The sequence below is a fragment of the Macaca mulatta genome, chromosome 20, assembly GCF_049350105.2.
Source record: "Macaca mulatta isolate MMU2019108-1 chromosome 20, T2T-MMU8v2.0, whole genome shotgun sequence".
Classification (NCBI taxonomy): domain Eukaryota; kingdom Metazoa; phylum Chordata; class Mammalia; order Primates; family Cercopithecidae; genus Macaca; species Macaca mulatta.
Window position 1 is genome coordinate 77,277,956 of NC_133425.1, and position 19,702 is coordinate 77,297,657.

At 47.4% G+C, this 19,702-nt stretch overlaps 1 protein-coding gene across 7 annotated transcripts in view; it reads left to right on the plus strand.

Annotated features, from left to right (window-relative positions):
* The window catches only part of PLCG2 (phospholipase C gamma 2), a 230,942-nt gene that overhangs the window by 174,697 nt on the left and 36,543 nt on the right, over positions 1-19,702 (plus strand). For all 7 annotated transcript variants that reach the window (XM_077986963.1, XM_077986964.1, XM_077986965.1 and 4 more), the window contains 7 exons: positions 1,724-1,813; positions 2,457-2,632; positions 4,551-4,751; positions 6,591-6,710; positions 13,747-13,927; positions 15,567-15,638; positions 18,201-18,310. In XM_077986963.1, coding sequence (XP_077843089.1) covers positions 1,724-1,813; positions 2,457-2,632; positions 4,551-4,751; positions 6,591-6,710; positions 13,747-13,927; positions 15,567-15,638; positions 18,201-18,310 — 950 coding nt within the window. The remainder of the gene's footprint in view (positions 1-1,723; positions 1,814-2,456; positions 2,633-4,550; positions 4,752-6,590; positions 6,711-13,746; positions 13,928-15,566; positions 15,639-18,200; positions 18,311-19,702) is intronic.

Genomic DNA, 19,702 nt, shown 5'->3' on the forward strand with positions numbered 1-19,702 from the left:
ACTTTATTTTCCTTTTGCATTTTTAATGTTTTACTTTGAAATAATTTTAGATTCAATATAATATATTTACATACACATACAAATGGTATGGGATATTCCCATCTACCTTTACCAAGCTTCTCCAAATGTTATTAATAACATCCTACATAACCACAGTATAATTAGTGCAATCAGGAAATTAACATTGGTACAATACTAATAATTAGTTTATAGACTGTATTTCAGTGTTACCACTGTGTCCATTCAGGCTGTTTTCCTGTTTCGAGATCCAGTACCTGTTGCCGCGTGCACTTAGGTTGCCCTGACTCCCTCGTGTCCTCCAATCCAGAGTTGTTCCACCAGAAGCCTTATTTTTCAGGCTCTAATGCTGCTTCTATCCCTTTACCTAATGTGTATATCCATTTTTGAGTATGTTTTTACATGTCTTCTTATATCCTAGATATAAACATAACAACGGCAATATTTATTATTTATTTATTTTAGATAGTCTTGCTCCATTGCCCAGGCTGGAGTGCAGTGGTACCATCTCAGCTCACCACAGACTCCACCTCCCGGTTGAAGTGATTCTCGTGCCTTAGCTTCCTGAGTAGCTGGGACGACAGGCGCGCACCACCATGCCCTGCTAATTTTTGTAGTCTTAGTAGAGATGGTGTTTCACTATGTTGGCCAGGCTGGTCTTGAACTCCTGATCTCAAGTGATCTGCCCACCTCGGCTTCCTGAAGTGCTAGGATTACCGGCGTGGGCCACTGTGACCAGCCAAAAATGGCAATATTTAAGTAAAGAATTAAGTTGGGCCAGGCACGGTGGCTCATGCCTATAATCCTAGCACCTTGGGAGGCTGAGGCGGGCAGATCACGAGGTCAGGAGATCGAGACTATGCTGGCCAACATGGTGAAACCCCGTCTCTACTAAAAATACAAAAATAAGCTGGGCATGGTGGCACATGCCTATAGTCCCAGCTACTCGGGAGGCTGAGGCAGGAGAATTACTTGAACCTGGGAGGTGGAGGTTTCAGTGAGCTGAGATTGAGCCACTGCACTCCAGCCTGGGTGACAGACGGAGACTCTGTCTCAAAAAAAAAAAAAAAAAAGGGGGGCAGCACACCTACGTGGCACATGTATATGTGTGTAACAAACCTGCACATTGTGCACATGTATCCTAGAACTTAAAGTATAATAAAAAAATAAAAATAAAAACGTTATTTAAAAAAAAGAAAGTTTCTGCATACCCTGCACCCAGCCTCCTCTCACATTAACATCATGCATGACAATAAAACAGTGACCAAAACTAAGAACTTAACACTGGTACTTTACAGTGAAACCAGAGACTAAATTTCACCAGTTTAAAAAAAAAAAAGTCATTAAGCGACAAGTGAATATTGAAGGTAAGATCTCTAGACAAACTGGACAGAAAATCCTGATAGTCTCAAAAGGTAGATGAAATAGAAAAGAAAATGATGAGGAGTTGTACCTACCTTAGACACATGGATTTAAAAAGTCCAAAAAGAAGCTCAAATACTAAAAGAAGCTCAAAACACATCATTGTTTTAAAAAAGAAATGCCTTGAAGAGAATTGAATTCAGAGAAGTCACCATAAATGTCTATGAAACTGGGAAAAGCAAATCCACAGTAGATGCTGGGGTGACGCCCTGCAGGGCTCCTGGGCTCCAGAGTCGATGAGGTAGAGGCCTTGGGGGGCACTAATACCTGTTTCACTTTCTAGAAATGGACTCGGCACTACTGCGCCATTGCTGACGCCAAGCTGTCCTTCAGTGATGACATTGAACAGACTACGGAGGAGGAAGTGCCCCAGGTAGGGGGCACCCTAGCCACATAGGGAGGAGGTCCCCAGGGGCCCCCAAGGACCAGCCAGCCCTCGGGACCTCCTTCCCATGTGGCTTCTCTGGCTTCAGCTGGCAAGAGGATGCTCAGCTGAAGAAGCTGCTGCTACTCTGGGTACCATGGCCTGGTTGGCTTGTCTCTCATTGGCTGGCTGCTGCAGGTGCTTTAACCAGTGAGGTTCAAGATGCTTTCCTGCTCTCTAAAGGGCCTGATTGGCCTTAGATGGAGGCCGGTGCCCTGGCTTGGTCCCAGGCTTTCCTGTTGCCCTCTCCTCCAGCTGTGGTCATCTTTCCCGCTGTTTACTTCTGCAGCGCCTAGGGCATCATGGCTCTCAGACTTCCCATAGAACAGAATGGAGGGCTATGCTAGGAACCCCTCACTCCATGTCTCAGGATGCCAGGAGGCCACCATAAATGAGGGCTCTCAGGAGTGGGAGGCAGGCGGAGGAGGGTAGTGGGTACTGTTTTGCCAGACCCCTTCGGGTGGGGAGCAGCTGAGACTGGCCTCTCTATGCTATCTGGTGCCCTGGGTCAGGGTGAGGCAGAAGGACCTGTCTAGCGATGCTGGGGTTTGGTCCAAGGCTTTCAGAAACCCCTCCTCTCTTTGCGGCCCAGGATATACCCCCTACAGAGCTACATTTTGGGGAGAAATGGTTCCACAAGAAGGTGGAGAAGAGGACGAGTGCCGAGAAGTTGCTGCAGGAATACTGCATGGAGACGGGGGGCAAGGACGGCACCTTCCTGGTTCGGGAGAGCGAGACCTTCCCCAATGACTACACCCTGTCCTTCTGGTAATGCCCCCAACCCAGGGAGCACCAGCCTTCTCCTCCACGCCGGCCGGATGAGGCAGGGTGGCAAGTGGTTCTAGCTCAGGCAGGAATTGGGCAGGCTGGGACCTGAATCCCAGGTTTCATTTGTCACGCTCTTCTAGGCTGGGACAAGAGTGAGGTGGGTGTGACTCACCTGGGCACACTAATCCAGATTAATGAAATTTCAGGGCAGTCTTTTAAAAAATCAAAAGTAATGCAAAAAAGTCTGTGATGAACAAAATACGAACATTTTAGACAAAGACAAGATCTGACCCTACACTTAGATGATGTGGCCTCACTCACTTCCCCCGGTCCTGGCCCTGGAGTGGGTCCTGCAGCTCTGGATGATTCAGACAGCCTTCTAGCATCTCCGTCTCCGCCGTAAAAGGGGGACGCTATAGCTGTCCTTTTGAAGCCGTCATAGGCTGTGATGAGCTTGTGCATTCTTTCATCCACTCATCCATGTCTCAGTGCATTAAAAGATACTTCTTGAGGGCATGCTCTGTGCTAGGCACGGTACTTACGCCAGACAATGTCTTTGTCCTCCTGGACATTAGCGTCTTTCGAAGGAGATGGGCAATGAAAAAGTAGTCACTCAGATGATATGCAAGTATAGTTGTGATGAGCGCAGTGAAACAAGGCAAGATAAAGGGACATCGCTCCCTTTATTGGGGGGGGTTTAATGTGAGTTGGGATTTATGAAAGTCTGTGAGAGAAGGCGCTGATGCCACGATGTGGGGAATGGTCTGGAAAACCTTCCTGAAAGAACATGAGACCTGAAAGAGGGAAATTATAAATCTGTCACTTAAAAAAAATTGTGATAGGGTCTTGCTCTGTCGCCTAGGCTGTAGTACAATGGTTCGATCTCGGTTCACTGCAGCCTCGAACTCCTGGCTCAAGCAATCCTATCTCAGCCATTTAAGTAGCTGGGACTACGGGCACATGCCACGACACCTGGGTAATTTTTAAACTTTTTTGTAGAGCTGGAGTCTCACTACGTTGCCCAGGCTGGTTTTGAACTCAGCTTAAGCAATCCTCTGGCCTCGGCCTCCTAAAGCACCAGGATTACAGCTGTAAGCCATTGCACCTGGCTGAAAATTAGAATACTAATAACACGCAAACAATACTGGACCCCTAAATGATGCTTACCATGTGCCGGGCAGTATTCCAGACACCTTGTGTGTGTGGTCTCGTTTGCTCTTCAGGATGCCTCTTGGAGGTGGACACTGTTATCATCCCTGTCAGACCGCTAGGGTAGTAATACACCATGGTTCAGGACGGGTGACCTACTCCAGGACACTTAGCTCATATGTGGCAGGGCTGGGATTTGAATCCAGGCATCCTGGCTCTAGAGAAGCAGTTATATAGATAAGAGGGGGATAGGGGTGGGGTGGGGTGTGGAAAGTAGGTAGACTGTTCTAGAATCCAGGCTGAGGGTCTAGCCTATGCTAAGGCCCTGCATCCGTTTTTTTTTTTTTGTTTTTTTTTTGAGATGGAATCTCGCTCCGTCACCCAGGCTGGGGTGCAGTGGCGCAATCTCGGCTCACTGCAACCTCCACCTCCTGGGTACAAGTGATTCTCCTGCCTCAGCCTCCCAAGTACTTGGGATCACAGGCATGCACCACCATGCCGAGCTAATTTTTGTATTTTTAGTAGAGTAGAGATTTCAATGTGTTGGCCAGGCTGGTCTCGAACTCCTGACCTCAGGCGATCCATGCGCCTCGGCCTCCCAAAGTGTTGTGATTACAAGTGTGAGCCACTGCACCCAGCCTCCTGTGTCTGTTCTAGGAGCAGAGGGAAGGTTGTGTGGCCATATGTGATGTCCCCGCCTTGGAGGCCCTGGCTGCCGCAGTGGCCTGGCCTGTGTTCTCCCAGCCCTGATGGTGTCCTCTCCCCACAGGCGGTCAGGCCGGGTGCAGCACTGCCGGATCCGTTCCACCATGGAAGGTGGAACCCTAAAGTACTACCTGACTGACAACCTCACCTTCAGCAGCATCTACGCCCTCATCCAGCACTACCGCGAGACGCACCTGCGCTGCGCCGAGTTCGAGCTGCGGCTCACGGACCCTGTGCCCAACCCCAACCCCCACGAGTCCAAGCCGTACGTGTCTGAGAGTGGAGCAGGAGGCAGGCGGTGGTCGGGTTAGCTTCTCCAGGCAGAGAAGCTGGCCTAGTGGTTCAGCCAGGCCAGACCCCAGGACACCCTCGCCCGGGCCCATCGGGGTCTCAAAATTGCCGAGGTGGCGGGTTTCCAAATTCCTGGCACCATGAGCTGTGTCCTTTTCTCTTTTCTTTGTTTCCTCCCCTCTCTTTTCTCCTTTCCCTTTCTTCTACTTTGTCTTCATAGCCCCGACGATTTGGGCTTTGATTTTCAGAGGGTCATTCTGGCTCAGGATATCCTCCTACCTTTCAGAGCTCCTTACTGTTTGTTCTGAAAATGAACAAGAAAACAATGATGGTAAAAGTCTCCCTTTGATTTTTTTTCTAGTGAAATGAGTATCAAGGTAGGCCTTGCGAAGGGTCAACAAATCCTGGGAATAAAGAAAACATTTTTAGGCAGAAAGCTGCTAACATGTACATTTCCGAGGAGGCCGTATTACTTATAGCAACTTTTTTTTTCACCCCCACTTTTTCTGTCAAATTTTCCTATGGATTGCCTCTTAAAACTTGCTATTTCTTATCTTAAGAAATAACCCGAAAACTACCCAAAATCCTGTGAAACTCCTGCTGTGCTATCTTCAGTTTTCGGAGACACATGGTAATAACTGTGCTTCCTTAGACACCTGGATTTTCAGCTTTGGGCTGCTTGGGTGGATGAAGAGAAATCAGTTTTTTGAGACTGGGTGTTGCTCTGTTGCCCAGGCTGGAGTGCAGCGGAACAATCAGGGCTCACAGCAGCCTCGAGCTCCTGGGCTCAAGTGATCTTCCCACCTCAGCCTTCTATCTGGGACTACAGGTGTGTGCCACTGTGCCCAACTAATTAATTAATTTATGTTGAGACCGGGTCTTGCTCTGTCTCCCAGGCTGGAGTGCAACGGCACGATCTCAGCTCACTGCAACCTCTGCCTCCCAGGTTCAAGAGATTCTTGTGCCTCAGCCTACTGAGTAGATGGGACAATAGGCTCATGCCACTGTGCCTGGCTAATATTTTTTTTTTTTTGAGACAGTCTCGTTCTGCCACCCAGGCTGGAGTGCAGTGGCATGATCTCGGCTCACTGCAACCTCCGCCTCCTGGGTTCAAGTGATTCTCCTGCGTCAGCCTCCTGAGTAGCTGGGACTACAGGTGCACGCCACCATGCCTGGCTACTTTTTTGTATTTTTAGTTGAGACGGGGTTTCACCTTGTTAACCAGGATGATCTCAGTCTCCTGACCTCATGATCCACCTGCCTCGGCCTCCCAAAGTGCTGGGATTACAGGCGTGAGCCACTGTGCCTGGCCCAATTTTTGTATTTTTAGTAGAGATGGGGTTTCACCATGTTGGTCAGGCTGGTCTCAAACTCCTGGCTTCAAGCGATCCGCCTGCCTTGGCCTCCCAAAGTGCTGGGATTACAGGCATAAGCCACTGTGCCCAGTCTGTTTTATTTTTTTATAGAGATGGGGTCTCATTGTATTGGCCAGGCTGGTCTCAAACTCCTGACCCCAAGTGATTCTCCCACCTCAGCCTCCCAAAGTGCTGGGATTTCAGGTGTGAACCACTGTGCCTGGCCCAGTGTATTATTTTGGGCTTGAAACAGATCCACAGGGTCTCCCACTGTTCTTTTTACAAATTGCTATTTTCTGAGGTGTTTTTGGCTGGGGAAGCCCACTGTGTGATTTCCATGGTCATTTCCAGGGCCAGGTTCCAGGTGTCACTGGCACCGTTATCTTGCCCTCTGCGGGTGGCCCACTGACGGCCTGGAGGCCACTCACCTGGTTGTTTTCCCTGGCCCTGTGCTGCAGGTGGTACTATGAGAGCCTGAGCCGCGGAGAGGCAGAGGACATGCTGATGAGGATCCCCCGGGACGGAGCCTTCCTGATCCGGAAGCGAGAGGGAAGCGACTCCTACGCCATCACCTTCAGGTGGGTGCAAGGGTGGGAGGCACACGCCCTCCAGAGGGGCTTGGCAAGGACAGGTGCGGAGAGACAAAGGGGAATTTCAGGTGTGGGCTCACCTGCAGTGTCCCCCCATGAATCCCCCCACCCCACCCCGAGCATCAGCGACAACAACAACAATCACAGCAAAAGCCGCTGCGAGAATGTGTGCTCCAGTGTGCCAGGCACAGTCTGCGTTCTCCAGGCAGGATGCCCTGTAGTAACTCACTTTGGCTTCCAGTAACATGACCATGATCTGTATTTCTCAGAGGAGGAAACTGAGGCACAGCAAGATTAAGTAACTTGCTGAAGCAGGCAGCCAGTAAGTGGTGGAGGTGGGATTCGAACCCAGACAACCTAGGCCTGTGATGATATAGATCTGTTTCCTCCCATCTGCAGCTGCTGCCCAACCACCTCTAGGCCTGTGGTTCTCTAATTTTACCCCAAAACACCAGATTCCCCCACTTTCACTAATGACAAGGAGTGGAGGAATGACTCAGACTCCGTGTAGCACACTGTCCCTCCGTCTCCCCAGCACCAGGGTTTCCCTGCATATTCTTATGGTGGTAACCGTCTGCCATATGTTGAGTTCCTAACTGTGTTCTAGACACTGGGCTGCCTTTGAGGCCTCATCTGATTGAAACCTTTGCTACAGCCTGTGAGAGGGAGGTCTAGTTATTACAAGGGAGGAAACAGGCCCAGAGAGGATAAGTGACCTGCCTGGAGTCACACAGCCTCATAGTCAACTGAGTCTGAGGTTCAGATGCAGGCCTATTCGTCTTCAGTCTAAGCTCTTCACTCCAGAGTCTCCAGCCAGAGGCTTGGGGGCCAAATCAGGCCTGCGAGCGTCCTTTGTACACTGGTGGGAAAAACTGAGAAATTTCACTGAAAAACTCAGATTGCTTCTTGTGAAAAATGGGAGGCAGTGAACACTCTGGGCCTGTGTTTCACATGGGCGCAGTGGTTCTGGCTACATGGCGGCTGCTGTGGGGTGTGTGGTTTGCCCCTGCCCACTCCTCTCCCCATTCCCTGTGCCCTGGTCCCGTCCCCTGGCGACCCTGCCAGGCTGCCCCCTGGGCGTTTGGATGTCCCTTTCTCCTTGCCTGCACCACTGTGCCTGAGCCACCTCCCTGGGCACTGTGGTGACGGTCATTATCACTGCAGTTTACTGAGGACCTACTGTGTGCTGGCTCCAGCCAGAGGGCAGCCTCCTGCCAGCATGGCTCTTCTGTACTCTGCGTTCCCAAGAGGGCGACCTGGGCTTCTCAGCATTGGTGCTTCTGACCTTTGCTCTTTCCCCCAAACCTCTTGGTGGTGCCTCCTCAGCCTGGATAGGGAGGAGGTGTGTTCAGTCCGCTGCGCATGGATTGAAGGCCTGCTGTGCGCCAGGCCCCAGGTGGGGCGTTGGCACTCCCACTGTGCTGTCATACTGTGCAAGTGATGGCAACTAAACTCAACCGGCTGAAACTGAGGTACTCAAGGGGTGAGACAGCTCTGACACACCCGGGTCGGGGCCTCGCCTGACGATGGTCGGGATGCCACCTGTGTGTGCATGCTGGCATTACTCTCCATCGGCTTCTGTCTCAGGTGGCGGTACCTTGGGCTGCCAGGACAGTGTCTGGCAGAAAGGATGGCCCCTTCCCTGAGCCAGGTGGCATGATTCTGACGGGCCGTCTGGGGATGGGGCTGGGGTCACTTCAATGGGACCACGTGGATGAAGAGGTTGGGTGGGTCCTCAGGTTGATTGCCTGGTTTACATACATGACCCATTCAGTTCGTGAGCCTGTCTTCCCCGTGAGGTTGGAGGTGTCTTGAGAATGGAAGTTGTTACTTTTTAGGAGTTAATAGATGTTCGGTGAACACCTACCGTGTGCCGGGCCCTGTGCTGGGCTCCAGAAACGCAGGAGTGATAAAAACAGCCCAGCCGTTGCTCTCTCAGGCTAATGGTCTGGCAGGGATGAGACATTGCCTCACTCCAAGTATTTGTTTTTGATCTGTTCCTGCTTATGTAACATTGGCTGGGATGTAGTTGGTGGCTGGTGAATGCTGGCTCAATGAATCAATCAGCAAAGATGGCAGCTCCCCACCTCCCCCACCACCCACTGTCATGGAAGCTGTGTCCCCACAGTGTTTCTCAAAGAGGAGGGGTGTGAGGACTGATCCTGTTGTGCTGGGATGTTGAAATTCCCTGGTTTCCACCCACTGCATGTCTATCTGGGACCCTAAGTCATTGTAACAATAAAAAATACCACCCTCATCCCTGCCCCAGGACATACACTTTTTCAAACCCTGTGTGGTCAGGGTTTGGGGTGAAGTGTCACTGTCCTTCACTGAGAAGCACTGAGGACGTTTGAGCACATAAGGAAATCAGTGTAATATTTTGTGGTGAGTGCTACGGAGGGATTGGTCAGGCAGGGTGGTGGAGGGTGAGTAGGGGCCCTCCAGGGGAACGGATGGGGAATTTGGACCAGGCAGTGGGGGAACACAGGTCTGGAGGAACTTCTCCTCCTTGCCCTCTGCATATTTGTAAAGTACCTCTCCTGTGCCAGGCACTGTTCTGGGCTCTGGGGATGTGTACTAAACTTCTGGATAGATTTCCCCAGGAGAGGAGAAACACCTGCTTTCAAATCCTCAAAGGAAGTGCTGAGTTGTTGCCTGGTTGTGATTGGTGGAAGGCATCTCTTGGGCAGGATGAGGGGTTTCTCAGTGAAGCTGAGACCTCAGGCCGTGGCTGTGGCATCCATGCTCCAGGAGGTTGGGAGATGCAACTCGTATTCCAGCCCTGTTCCCATCTCCCCTTTTGATTCTCTTTTTCTCCCAGGGAAGTTAGTTGTGGGTTGATTTCAGTTACGTTTTCCAAACCATTCACTTAACTGAGTCCTGCCTGAGTGCCAGACACAGTGCCGAGGGCTTACCCCGAATCACCTAATAGACGACGATCCTAATGCTCCCATGAGACAGGGGTTGTGGATCCCCGATGCTGTGGATCGGGAAACTGAGGCTTAGGGGTTCCCTGTGGAAGGAGCCGGAACCTGACCTCGGCTCTCTACCTCGGTACCCCAGAGCCCCCCTGCCCTGAGAAGCTCTTATAAAAAGTTGTAAAGTTAATTTTTAATTACATGAATATTGCAGGAATATATTCTCTCTATAAAAAATTAAGACATTACCCTGAAGGCTAAAGCCCCCTGTGGTCCTTCTAATCTCAGTAGAGATATCCTGGTAGAAAGCACAGTTTGCTAGTTGGTGTGTCCATTCAGACATTTAAAAAATAAATACGTGTTTATGCATGTCTGTGCCTATGGAAAATATATGGTGCCATTTTGTGTGTGGGTATTTTTGTTCTATTTTTGAAAAATACAAATGGGATCATTCTGCAGCTTTTCTACTCAGCAGTGTTTCTTTTCTTTCCTCTGTTTTTTAGAAGGAATAAATATTTAATAAAATATCACTGCAAATAAACCACTGAATCAGAAGTCTTCTAGCGTTTTGTTTTCACAGGCCTTTTTGAAGAAATGGCTTAAAGGAATATATATGTATTTTTCAAAACACTGGAAATCCTTTTTAAAAAAGAAATAAATATTTGAAAACAATAAAAAGTCTCTCTATAGTGCAAAAAATGTCTTGTCTTGATTTTTTCCCTGCTATGCAAAATTGTTAAATGAGTAGTATGCCCATAGAAACCATGCACCTAGATGCTTTTCCTAATTTATTTAATTGGCAAATAAAAGCTGCATATATGTATCATGTACAACATAGTGTTTTGAAATATGTATACGTGGTGAAATGGCTAAATTGAGATAATAACATATGCACTATCACACATAATTAACCATTTCTTTAGTGTGTGATGAGACTTAAAGTCTACCCTCAGCAATTTTCAAGAATACAGGACTTTTTTTTTGTTTGTTTTTGAGATGGAGTCTTGCTCTGTCACCCAGTCTGGAGTGCAGCGGCATGATCTTGGCTCACTGCAACCCCTGCCTCCTGGGTTCAAGCGATTCTCCTGCCTCAGGCTCCTGAGTAGCTGGGATTACAGGCATGCACCACCATGCCTGGCTAATTTTTGTGTTTTTAGTAAAGACGGGGTTTCACCATGTTGGCCAGGCTGGTATTGAACTCCTGCCCTCAGGTCGTCCACCCTTCTTGGCCTCCCAAAGTGCTGGGATTACAGGTGGGAGCCACCATGCCCGGCCCGGACTTTGTTATTGACTATAGTTCCTATGCTGTCCCATAGATCTCTTGAACTTACTCCTCTTGTCTAACTGAAATTTCGTACCCTTTGACCAACATAACCCCAACACTCCCTACCTCCCCCTGCCCCAGACCCTGGTAACCACCATTCTACTCTCCACTTCCGTGAGTTTAAATCTTTTTAGGTTTCACATATGAGATCATGTGGTATTTGTTTTTCTGTGCCTGGCTTATTTCACACAGCACAGTGTCCTCCAGGTTCATCCATGTTGTTGCAAATGACAGGCTTTCCTTCTTTTTTGAAGCTGAATGGTATTCCATTATGTAAATGTACCACATTTTCTTTATCCATTTATCTGTTGATGGGCAGGCTGATTCTACACCTTGGCTATGGTGAATGGTGCTATGAACATGGGAGTGCAGCTTTCTCTTTTCTGATTTCCTTTCCTTCCGATGTATACCCAGAAGTGGGATTGCTGGATCCCACGGTGTTCCATTTTTAATTTTTTGAGGAACCTCTGTACTGTTTTCCATAGTGGCTATGCTAATTTACAGTCCCACCCACCAGGTGCGGTGTCCCTTTTTCTCCACATCCCCACCAGCACTTCTCCTTTAGCTAACAGCCATTCTGACAGGTGTGAGGTGACATCTCATTGTGGTTTTAATTTGCATTTCTCTGATTAGTGATGTTGAATATTTTTTATGTAACCGTTGGCCATTTATGTATCTTCTTTTGAGAAATACCTATTCAGATCCTTTGGTCCTTTCTTTTGAGACAGAGTCTCACTCTGTCATGCAGGCTGGAGTACAGTGGCATGATCTCAGCTCAGTGCAACCGCCGCCTCCTGGGTTCAAGTGATTCTCATGCCTCAGCCTCCAGAGTGGCTGGGATTACAGGCACCTGCCACCATGCCCAGCTAATTTTTGTATTTTTAGTACAGACAGGGTTTCATCATGTTGGTCAGGCTGGTCTCGAACTCCTGACCTCAAGTGATCTGCCTGCCTTGGCCTCCCAAAGTGCTGGAATTACAGGTGTGTGTGAGCTACCACGCCTGGCCTTTGTCCATTTTTAAATTGGGTCATTTATTTTCTTACTGTTGAGCTGTTTGACTTCCTTATATATTTTCGATATTGACTGCTTACCAGATGTTCAGTTTGCAGATGTTTTTCCCATTCTGTAGGTTGTTTCTTTACTCTGTTGATTCTTTCCTTGGCTATGCAGAAGCCTCTTAGTTTGATATAATCCCATTTGTCCACTTTCAGTTTTTGTTGCCTGTGCTTTTAGGGTCATATCTGAAAAATGATTGCCCAGATCAATGTTATGGAGGTTTTCTTCTCTGTTTTTTTCTAGTAGTTTTACAGTTTCAGGTCTTATGTTTAAGTCTGTAATCCATTTTGAGCTGTTTTTTTTTGTTTATGGTGTGAGATAAGGGTCTAATTTTCTTCTTTTGAAATCTTTATTATTCCTATATAGGAATTTCTTTTGAAATTCTTTTAAATTTTTTAAATCTAGGTTTCCCAACCCTACTTATTTAACAGACTGTCCTTTCCCCCTGGTGGGTTCTAGACATCTTTATTGAAGATCAGATGACTGTAAATGCATGGATTTATTTCTTGGTTTTCGGTTCTCTATTCTGTTCCACTGGTCTGTGTGTCTGTTTTTATGCCACTGTCATGCTATTTTTTTTTTTTTTTTTTTTTTGAGACGGAGTCTCGCTCTATCACCCAGGCTGGAGTGTAGTGGTGGGATCTCGGCTCACTGCAAGCTCCGCCTCCCAGATTCATGCCATTCTCCTGCCTCAGCCTCCCAAGTAGCTGGGACTACAGGCGCCCGCCACCACACCCGGTTAATTTTTTTGTATTTTTAGTAGAGAGGGGGTTTCACCATTTTAGCCAGGATGGTCTCGATCTCCTGACCTTGTGATCTGCCCACATTGGCCTCCCAAAGTGCTGGGATTACAGGCGTGAACCACCACACCCGGCCTGTCATGCTATTTTTATTACTGTAGCTTTGTAGTATATTTTGAAGTAAGATAGTGTTACATGTCCAGCTTTGTTATTTTTTGCTCAAAATTGCTTTGGCTATTTGGGGTAGATGTTTTAAAAAAGACCCTCTTCGCTGTAAACTTAGGGTCAAAAATATGTTTCCAGATGTTTCTGTCTTGATAAAAGCTAATAAAACCAAGCAGGCTCTTCTGTTTGGATTTTTTTCTGCTTCATGTTTCAAACAGATGAAGGAATGAAAGACTTACTTCTTTTTTGAAAAAAAAGTCACTGTTTTTACTAGTTGAGTCACTGAAGACAAGATTTAATAATTTTGATGGGAGGGATTGCAAACATTTTCTGTGAAGGACCACAGAGTGAATATTTTAGTTTTTGCAGGCCATATGGTCTCTGTTGCAGCTACGCAACTCTGCTGTTACAGTGTGAAAACAGCCCCAGACAATGTATAAACAAATGAACTGTGGCTGTGTTTCAATAAAGCTTTATTTATAAAAGCAGGTGGTGGGCCAGACATGGCCTACTCTTGACCTAGTTCCCTAGGATGCTCCTAAAGTCAAGTCCTGTAGCTGGGGAGGAGGGGAGGTAAGAGGAGCTGTTGAGTCACTCGGCAATATTTCTTCTGAGACACAGATTCTTCTAGATCTGTTTTGAAAATACCCACACCATTGTTTTCTAATTGTCTTGTATTCCATAGGAGGACTATACCCTGTTTATTTACCCACTTCTCTAAGGCTGGATAACTAGGTTGTATCTAATCAGTGAGGTTTGTATAAAAATTGGTTGGCCACCAGGATCTTGGCATGTCAACCCTGTGTTCTTCCCCCTCCAGGGCTAGGGGCAAGGTGAAGCATTGTCGAATCAACCGGGATGGCCGGCACTTTGTGCTGGGGACCTCCGCCTATTTTGAGAGCCTGGTGGAGCTCGTCAGTTACTACGAGAAGCATTCACTCTACCGAAAGATGAGACTGCGCTACCCTGTGACCCCCGAGCTCCTGGAGCGCTACAACATGGTAGGTGGTGGACTGCCTTATGATTTGGTGCGATTTCTTGTCTGAGGTTGTACCTCATCTGTTCACAAATTCAGCAAACCTCTGAGTATTCACCAGGTGTCTGATACTGCTGTAGGTCCTGGGGATACAAATTGAACACAATAGACAAAGACCCTGCCCTTGTGCTGCTTCTAGTGTAGTGTTGTGCTGCTTCTAGTGTAGTGTTGTGCTGCTTCTAGTGTAGTGTTGTCCTGCTTCTAGTGTAGTGTTGTCCTGCTTCTAGTGTAGTGTTGTGCTGCTTATAGTGTAGTGTTGGGGAGATGCAACAAATGAGATTTAAAATATCCATAGCATGTTCCAGGTGGTTATGAGCGCTAAGGAGAAAAACACTGGGCCGGTGGATAAAGGGATACAGAGTGATGGAGAAGGGGCCAGTTTTCAGAGGGTGGTATAGGAAGATCTCACTGAAAAGGATTGAGCCATGTGGGTATCTTCTGGAGGAAGCGAGGATAGCATGTGCAAAGGTCCTGAGGTAGAAGCCTGCCTGGAGGCACTAAGAGGAAGTCAGCATGGCTGGAATGAAGTGAGCCCAAGTCGGGGTAGAGCTAAGTAAGGACGGGGGTTCACAGGTGACTTATCATGCAGGGGCGCGTAGGCCATTGTAAGGCCCTGGCTTTTTCTCTGAGTCACTGGAGAGTTCTGGGTTCAGGAGAGACCTGATGTGATTACTGTGTCTCCATTCCTACCACATAGATCATTAATTTATTGAAAAGAGATGTATGGGATTCTGACCATGTGCCAAGAACTGTTCTAGATACTGGGAGTACTGTGGAACAAAATCTGCTTTGGGAAATTTAGGTTCTGGAGAGGAGAGACAGACAATATACACAATTAAGATGTTTTCAGGTAGCATGAAATATAATAAACAGGATGGTGTGAAAAGGGGTGGACACTACCTTAGGCTGTGGGAGTGGAGATCAGGGAAGGCCACCTTAAAAGGGGAGAAATGTGGGCTGAAACATGGAAGACAGCAGTGAATGGGCTCTTGGGAGAAGTGAATGAAGGGGTGGCTCTAGGCAGAGGAGGGGCCACACCGCAAGCCCTAAAGTGACATGGGGAACAGAAAGGAGAGTTAGAGAGGAACAGAGGGGTGGTGGGGGTGGATCTTGGCAGTGGTGTGCTAGTAAATGTTCAAACAGCTCTGAGCGGGGCAGGGGAAGGGACTGGTTTGTAGCATTTGCCAATTTCCATGGTGTAAATACTTCCATGGTGGTCAGTGGTCAGTTTCAAGTTGTTGATGTGCTGTGGTTGAACCTGGAATGTGGAGTCACGAAGTGATGTATGCAGTGGGCTTTTGTGAGCCAGGAGGTCACTCCAGCACACCACTGGATCTTAGGATTTGTGCTTTTACAAAGGAACACAATGCCTGGCATGCTGCAGGCCAGGGCAGGGCCTTTCTGATTTTGGGTTAGTTTCCAAGTCTGGGGACCTTCTTTATAGCTTCTTTCTGTGTCTACTCATGGGCCATAAGAAAATTCTGTGAGGTTTCAACTCCTCTATCAAAGGATAGCTAACCATAAGGAAGCCTAAAACACTTGTTATATGTAAGGGCTATTCGAGGAGCATGGATTATTCTATTTCTTTCTTTCTTTTTTTCCAGGAAAGAGATATAAACTCCCTCTACGACGTCAGCAGAATGTATGTGGATCCCAGTGAAATCAATCCGTCCATGGTAAGTGCCGAACCTCCAATTCACACGATTTCTGAGTCACGAGGCTGATGTGGATTCCATCTTCTTCCCCTGGCAGTTATAACGGGCAAGGGAAGACTTTGGAAAACCTGGCTAAAATAATTTCTTCTCTTTTTTTTGAGAAGAAAGGATGATTGACAATATGAAGTCTAGTGTCAGGGAAAATGTTAATAGAATTCCATCCAAATGCAACAGTGTTTTGATAAAATTCTGAGGTTTGACGAACCACCTTTGGGCCAAATGCTTCTAATTAAAAGTCTTTCAAATGTTTTTTGCTCGCTGACGGAGTCCGCAGTGTTTATAAATTCCATTTGGTTCGCTGACCTCCTTGCAGCGCAACTGCTATCTCATATTCCCACCCTGACACTGTTGTGTAATTTCATGCAGGTGTAGGGATGGATTTTACTTTTAGCCCTTGGCTCCTCCTTGCCATGGTTTCATCTGAAATTTAGTTTGAGCCGGCACAGGAAGAACTGCCGGCTCAAAACTGCGAATTTTCTGTTTGGGGGTCATGTGGCACACGATCAGTGTACAATGCTCGCTTAGGAAGGGCCCCTGCTTGTGGGCTCTGTTGAAATCTAGCGATGACTTTCTTTTTTAAAAATTTATAATCCTTGGCCAATGCAGATCTGTTTCAGAAAGAAATGAAATCTTGAAAAGTTGTGGGCAAACTGAGCTGTGTGTGAAATGCATTAAGAGACCTTAGTAGCAAAAACTTTTGTTAGAAGTGAAGGATGTTTTGGTGATGAGAACAGTCACCTCTCTAACCAATGAGTGTTCCTTCCTGTGGCCCTGGAGACCGGCTCCGGTCCTCATATCCATCCTTGAAGCAGGATACGCAGGTAGAGGCTGCTCTGTGTGCAGGGAGGGGAGAGAAAGGCGAGGGCTCTGCTTAGCCTCTGGCCTCCAGCTGCAGATCCCCGTGGCAGGGCTTCTAGAACCCACACTGCTTCTTATGAAACATCATGAACTATGGCACTCACTCACATTGATGGATCCAGTTCTGGGCTGAGCCACTTAAAACAGCTGGTTGATGTGGGGCAAGTTACTGTCTCTCTCTGCATCTCAGTATTCTCATCTGTAAAATGGGCATAATCATATAACTACCTACCTGTTATGGCTGTTGTAAGGATTAAAGGAGATACCTTAAGGCTTGGAACAATGCTTTCACTATGCTAGAGTTAGCACTTAAGAATTGCAAGCTGTTGTCAGTTTTATCATTATACATATGATCGTATGTAATAGTCGTAACAACCCTGTGAAATATATAAAAATTTAATTCCCATTTCACAGATGGGGGAACTGAGGATCAGAGAGACTCAAACTTATATTATTATTCAAAGGCAGAGCAATGATTTGAACCTACATATCTGACTCCATAGCCTGTGTTCTGAGGAAAAGTTTTACTGGGTTCCCTGTGAAATTCCCATTTCCTTCGGGTGCGAGGAGAAGGAAGCCACTGATTTAAATAGATTTGACAATTTCACAGCTTTTCCCACTAATATTTGCTTGCCATCTGGGTGTTCATTTATGCCCACCAGGCAAAAGGCATGAAGACAAATTCATTGCAGAAAATTTCTATACCACGGAAGTTCTATCTTAGATCTGTGAACAGAGACCACTTTTTGATGAATTTCATGGAGGAGAAGCTCAGTGACTCTTACAAAATGTCAAGGTCCCGCAGGAGTGTAGATAGGGGATTGTTGACCTACAGGAAAAGAGCAGTGAGGCCCTCAGGACAGGCAGGAAGAATGGGGTTGCCCTTAAACTTCTGGGAGGCTTGCTGAGCATAGGCACTGTGATGACAGTCTTGGCTTAATCTAAAAGGCATATCCTGGCCGGGCGCGGTGGCTCAAGCCTGTAATCCCAGCACTTTGGGAGGCCGAGACGGGCGGATCACGAGGTCAGGAGATCGAGACCATCCTGGTTAACACGGTGAAACCCCGTCTCTATTAAGAAATACAAAAAACTAGCCGGGCGAGGTGGTGGGCGCCTGTAGTCCCAGCTACTCAGGAGGCTGAGGCCGGAGAATGGCGTAAACCCGGGAGGCGGAGCTTGCAGTGAGCTGAGATCCGGCCACTGCATTCCAGCCTGGGTGACAGAGCGAGACTCCGTCTCAAAAAAAAAAAAAAAAAAAGGCATATCCTTTCTTTGTTGAGGAAATTGAGCAATATGGTGTCACTACAATAGAGGGTCACTCCCACCCTAACCCTAAGCCTAACCTTAAACCCTAACCTCTAACCCCAACTCTAAGCCTGAACTCTAACCCTAACCCCAGCTAAACCCTAACTCCTAACCCCTAACCCTTAACCTCAACCCAGGTACCCTTGGTTCTGACTAGGTCAGTTCTCCTTCACTCCTTAGTGACTTTTTAGGGTCTTGGATTCTTTGCAATGCCAGTCCCTCTCCAGCAGGTGACTTTGTAACCTTGGCCTGAAGCCACCTGCTCCTCAGTGAGAAGAACTAAATGGTGCCTGGGAACGCAGCCGCCTCCCTCCCCTCCTGTCCCTGGCCTGACCTTTTCCTTCTTGTTTTCCCTGAAAGCCTCAGAGAACCGTGAAAGCTCTGTATGACTACAAAGCCAAGCGAAGCGATGAGCTGAGCTTCTGCCGTGGTGCCCTCATCCACAATGTCTCCAAGGAGCCCGGGGGCTGGTAAGGCTGAATAGAGGCTGGGCTGCTTGGCACGGGGGCTTGACTTGTCCTTTCTTGGTGATGAGACTCAGGTGCTGGCCAAGTCTGACCCCCTTTGTCTGTCATCCTGGGCTGGCTTTGACCTCTTGTGTTAAGTCCCTTTTTAGGAAGGTGGCTTGGTGCATGCTCCATTTGAGAAAATGGACAAACAACAGTATTAACAGTTATCAACATACCATATCATATATTGTATATTATTATAATTACAACAGCAGCTACCATTTATTGAAGTGTTACTAAGTGGCAAGCAGTCTGCTAATTGGTTTCATGCGTTGTCTAACCAAATCTTCAACCAAATCTTCATTACTCCCTGTGATCAGGACTATGATGATCCCCACTTTAAAAATGCGGCGAATGAGACTTTCCAAGTCACAAAAATAAATACTAAATACTAAATAGTGCAGGCGCTTTACAATACACAAGACTGTGTGTTATTTCCAATTCAAATTCTTATGCTATTCCATAGTCCTGTGCTGTATGCAATGGCCACATCCTGAATTGAAGACAATACGTCTTTAGGGCAAAGGTACCTGGGTATGCTAGGGTTTAGTACCACTTCGCTTTCTAACCTTGGAAGAAAAATTCGCTGCCCACCGATAGGTTTCTGGGCAAGTGGTTTTGTGGGGTGACTTCTGTCTGAGAGCAGTAAGAACTCGCTCATATTAAACCGGTGAGCACTGGTTTAAGTACCTCAGAGACTGGCATTTCTGCCTCCCACAAGATAACTAGACCTGGCTTAGAAATCTGAATAGCAGCATGCATGGAGTGCTTCTATGTGTGTCAAGCACTGTTTTAAGCACATTTGAAATAACTCACATCATTTGAAATAACTCAGTTAATCCACATGATGACTGTAAAAGGTTGGTTCTGTTGTTACCTACATTTTACAGATGAGGAAACTTGAAGCCTTGAGAAGTAGTCACTTTCCTAGGGCCACATAGCAGGCTGAAATTTGAACCCCCCCCAGAGCCTACACTCTTAACCCCATTCATCTGCTAAGTCCTTCCCTGTCCTCTTGCAAGGTGCCTTAATCCAGGGATTGTCAAACTTTTTCTTAAAATTTGCAAACCAATTCATACCTAGATTCCCCAGAACCAAAGATGCAGCCAAGTTATCTGTTGAGCTGGAGTAGGGGCGTAGACCTGCCCTGTTTGGCCTTGCTGACATCGCAGTCCCTACTGCAGCCCCTGCTGCTTCCCCTTGGAGGCCCCCACAGTGTTGTCCATCTGCTTATCCCAGTTCAGAGGCTTGGCTTTGCCCAAGTCCCTCCACTCGAAGTGGCACAGAGTTGAGGTCTCTTCCAGGCACACTGGCTTTCCCTCATTGTGCTCCTGTCCCTGCCTTGGTCAACAT